At 33.8% G+C, this 4,707-nt stretch overlaps 1 protein-coding gene across 1 annotated transcript; it reads left to right on the top strand.

Moving 5' to 3' along the window:
• The first annotated feature begins 326 nt into the window (after nucleotides 1-326).
• On the top strand, nucleotides 327-2,258 carry LOC117692139 (uncharacterized). Its single transcript, XM_034479235.2, has 5 exons — nucleotides 327-431; nucleotides 571-993; nucleotides 1,147-1,337; nucleotides 1,431-1,662; nucleotides 1,748-2,258. Exons 1-5 carry the CDS (start codon nucleotides 377-379, stop codon nucleotides 2,185-2,187), a joined length of 1,341 nt encoding a protein of 446 aa, XP_034335126.2. The 5' UTR covers nucleotides 327-376; the 3' UTR covers nucleotides 2,188-2,258.
• The last annotated feature ends 2,449 nt before the right edge of the window (nucleotides 2,259-4,707 follow it).

Below are 4,707 nucleotides of genomic sequence, written 5' to 3'. Positions count from 1 at the left end.
AATCGGCCCATAGAACAGCTATATTTGGGCAATTTTTAATACAGTTACGACATGCCGATGGTTGATTCATCGTTTTAGGAGAAAACCTTATAAAATATCTGAAAATAGGAATGATCAACTTTAAAAATAAATGACATCTAGATTTGGCTTAACACATGAAAGGGACAGAGATGATGCCAAAGAAGTCACATACTTCTCTCTCTCTCTCTCTCTCTCTCTCTCTCTCTCTCTCTCTCTCTCTCTCTCTCTCTCTCTTTACTTTCTACATGGTTTTTATATAGCACGATCGGTATTACAAATTTTCTGTAGGTAAAGATAACAATAAGGCTGACTATTCTTATCAATCTTCTTGTAGATTTACAACAGATTACTAGAAATGTTTGTAACCATGAAAGGGGGTTCATTTATTTTGACATTGTTTTCGAACATAGGTAAGACTATAAAACTTGAATTAGAATTAACAAATTTATTGAGAAGGACGATATAATATATTGTCCTTTTAAAAAAACGTATAGATAGAATTAAAAGATAGCAATTCGTTTCACCTTACGAACAACTTATCTTTTTCAGTACTTGTGCTCTGTCAGTCTGATAATGTGGCCTTCACCCTGGGTCAAACCAATCACCTTTACCTAAGCCATGGAGAACAGCTCTCTTATAATAAGGTCGTCACAAACTTGTCAGCTCACTTTGATTCTGCGGGCTCTTTCGTTTGCAGAAAACCAGGGTTGTTTGCCTTTCATTTCTTTTCTCTGGCTCACACACAAAGTAAAATATGGATCGAACTTTACAAAAATACAAATTACGTGTGTTCTATTCATGGTTACACATCACATGGTTATGCCGACGCGGGTAACTCTGTAATGCTTCACCTAAATGAAAATGATATAATCAGCATCAAATCGCATGCATCAACCAACACCACTTTGTTTGGAACCGCTGATGAAATTTATACAACATTCACAGGAGTTTTGCTGAAGCCCGACACAGCTGGTAAAAGGTTTTTATTTGGTTGGGTGGGGGGTCGGGGTGTTGGATTGTTGCACTAGCTGTACTTGAGGGTTTTTTTCAGATGAGTTTGTAGAACTCATTTTGATATTTGTTATGTTCATTTAAATATTGATAGGTAGTGGTTTATTTTTACAGAGTATGCCTATAAAAAAGTTACTTTTTCTGTGGGTCTTGACCACCACTTTCACGCAACAAACGGAGAAACAGTCATGTACAACGACATCATTCTTAACAGTAATGCTTACAATACTCTCACTGGAAGGTTTACAGCCCCACTTGATGGCACTTATATATTTCATTATCACGGACTTGCTCAGAATAATCAAGTAATTTGAACTTACCTTACATTTTGTTAGAATATGATCTATGTCTATCATTTTCTGTAAAACAGTACTAATTTCCGAAACTCTTAATGACAGCTCATATGGCTTGAATTGTACCATAATGGAGACTACGTGAATGCTGCCTATGGTCACACTGTTTCTGGTTTTGCTGATGCTGGAAATACCGCCATTTTACACCTTCATGCCGGGGACCAAGTGTATGTCAAGGCACGAAACGGTAGAGTCGTGGATGTGTTTGGTACTCCGAATGAAGTGTATACAACATTTTCAGGAACCCTTTTGGCTCCCCTAACCCATGATTCAGATGGTAATTAAACTTTAAGAATATTACTTGTTAAAGTATTTGGTTATTTCTAATTCGATAATAATTTAATTGTGTTACTGCCTTTCAGATTCTCAATCAGAAATGTCATTTTCCGTTGGTCTTTCGCACCATTTCAGTGGAATGACACTGATTTTTGATCGCGTGTTCTCCAATCGAGGCGGTGGATATAACCCATCCACCGGTCACTTTACAGCCAAAGAAAGTGGAGTCTATGTGTTTCATTTCCACGCACTGTCTCGTTCAGATGCTAAAGTGTGGGCTGAACTTTATCATAACTACCACTACATTGACTCTTTGTACGGTAGATCTAATGGTGAATTTGCCGCTGGAAGTAATGCCGCGGTCATTGATTTGGTTGCTGGTGATACCGTGTTCCTGAAGTCCAGACAGTCTACTAACTCTTACTTTGGTACACCAGATGAAGTATACTGCACTTTTTCTGGATACAAACTGGACACCTTTAAAGAAGAGTTAGTTATCGGAAACCCGGGAGAGATTATCGGCTAATTCAGATGAACCATGGACCATGCAATACGTATTTCAAAAGTGAAAATAGTATCATTATTGTCATCAATATGTTTGGGTTTTTTGTTGGTTTGTTTTTTTGGGTTTTTTTTTTGGGGGGGGGGGGCTTATCATTTAAAGTAATACAGCAAGAAGTGCGTTTGACCAAATTGGTCTTCCAAAAGAAAGTAAAGGAAACATTCATTTCAAGATCTTTTTAATATTGACAGGCCCCCGCGTGTCACACACCAAACGAATGATGTAGTTAATGTTGAAACAGAGATGTCTAAGCAAAAAGGACAGACAATGATAATAGAATATATTTGGATTTTTTTAAAGAAACTATGGGTTCAACGCAATAGACAATTTCGTATAATATAGTAAAAGAGCTACATAGAGCTTAGAGCTACAAATCACCTTAAATAAGAATATTAATCAAGATTGATACAAATATATTTCATTCCATTTATTGTCTGATGTATCAAATGTCTTGAATGGTTATGAATGTAAATATCGAACGATTTAATGTTCCAAAAAGTTGCAAGTGATTAAAGTTGAAATTCTGAGCACTACATGGTATGTTTGAAGCTCGCATTACAAGTTTGAGCATAGAGTTTATAGTTGTACAGCATCATAATCTAGGGCCTGAAGTAATTATTTTAATAAAAAACCCATAACTCCACTCAAATTTTTGAAAAAAATGATTGCTTCTAAACTATTTTTTCTGACATTATAATAGTAGTGCGGGGATGTGTTTTATACACGCTGTTGAACTGGAATAAATAAACATTGAATAAATTCTGAAACATATTTTAATTAGGAGACACCTAACCTAAATGAACAAACAACGAATGCACGAATAAAAGAGATTACATATCGATACTATCAAATAATCTAGTAAGATGAAATTTAAAATAGTCAACTTTATTTTTATTGGAATAAACACGGGTCTGGATAGTCTTAATTTATACTGAATGTTTTCGGAAGGTCCATGAATAACTCGTTTAATATACACCCGATTCATAAGTAACAATTTTTATATTTTGAATAACAATTAGAAAATAAGCTTTTAAAATAATTATATTGTGAAAACTTTACAAAAAAGCCAGATCTCTTGTATACTTCAGAGGAATTATCTCATAATCAATATTAATACAAAAAATAGGAAAAAGATGTGTGATAGCATACGAAAACAATAAGTTGACCGCTAATTATAATTTGTTAACTGTTTTAGTACATTGCAATTGACGATTTTGTCTAAATGTAGCCAGGTGAAGTACATATAGAATACCACAATTTAAAATCAAAGATTTTGATTCATATTCAAATTCCAGATAAGGAATATAATTTATTATAAAGAAGCTTTAGATTTTTTCCTTTTTTCTTTGCATTTTCAAAATTCGTTCTTTTCTATTCCTTTTTATTGTTCGGAACTGTAAGAGTTGTCGGACTTTGTTGACAAACCATCGTCGTTTAATATTCAGTAGAAGGGGGTCCATCCTCTGAGATGAATCACTATCTTCTAAAATTAAAAAAATATCGAGAGAAAAACCTATGCAAGTTTGTTATGAATAAAATTCTTTCACTAGAACTTTGTAAGTTTCCTGTCACATTCTATTCATTAAAATCCATACTGCAGTAATGTTGGCGAGTTGTTTGAGAACGTTCAGAAGCGCGGCCATTCGTTTAACCACTTAATTTTTATCTAAACCACTGTTTTCTAAGTAAGATGTATTCTAGTGAACTTCCTTCTCTATATCCTCCATAATTTAAATGGAGATTGATATTAAACAAAGTGTGCTATTGTTCTCAACACAGCCGTCGTGTCGATTACCTCCCCTTAATGGGTACATGTCACTGTTTAATTACTTTCAACATTGTTAATATTTTAAGTGCTAATGCATGCATTTGTATTTTGAATTGGTGTAAATTTAGTATGAGGATCAAAAACATTTAAAGTATACTATTTATCATTATGTTTTTTAAACAAGTAAAACGGGCTTTCTTTGCAAATATAGAATGTTCCCTCCGTAAGACCATATTTCTTTATTGTTAACGATTTTATTATTAATTACCTCGCGCTTTACTTTAACAAACCTATTTAAAGAGGCTTGCGGGCTCCCACAAATAGTAACAGCTTCGATTCATCCTTTATATAATTGACATGGAGTATTTTTTAAAAATATTTTAAAATACTAAGGTCATAAACTGGGTCGGGAAGTTAATAGACCAGGAAGGGGTTTGTGTAATAAAGAAAACCCAATGAAAAAAGTTATTGGCATGTTTCCATTGTGGTATAAAGTGTTCAATCATTAGAGAATAATAACAAACATTAAGAGTAACCGGATCGCTGCTTTTTTTAAACTGTAAAGAAAAATAATTATTTTGTATTTCATAAGAACTTCCTTATGATACTTTTCCAGCTAAATACATGTACCGCCGCTATTAATGAAGTGTTGACAGTTTTTAATAGTCGTAGGCATCCTAACAAGTAGATGTATATTTACTTTTTCAAGCTATTCT

The sequence above is a fragment of the Magallana gigas genome, chromosome 5 (genome assembly GCF_963853765.1).
Source record: "Magallana gigas chromosome 5, xbMagGiga1.1, whole genome shotgun sequence".
NCBI lineage: Eukaryota > Metazoa > Mollusca > Bivalvia > Ostreida > Ostreidae > Magallana > Magallana gigas.
The sequence above is the reverse complement of the archived record's forward strand: the minus strand, read 5'-3'. Positions and strand labels throughout refer to the sequence as shown.

Coding starts and splice junctions, on each gene's coding strand:
- LOC117692139 (XM_034479235.2), top strand. CDS start 377: ATGTTTGTAACCATGAAAGGGGGTTCATTTATTTTGACATTGTTTTCG. Junction 432..570: donor GACATTGTTTTCGAACATAG/GTAAGACTATAA, acceptor TATCTTTTTCAG/TACTTGTGCTCTGTCAGTCT. Junction 1,663..1,747: donor CCTAACCCATGATTCAGATG/GTAATTAAACTT, acceptor ACTGCCTTTCAG/ATTCTCAATCAGAAATGTCA.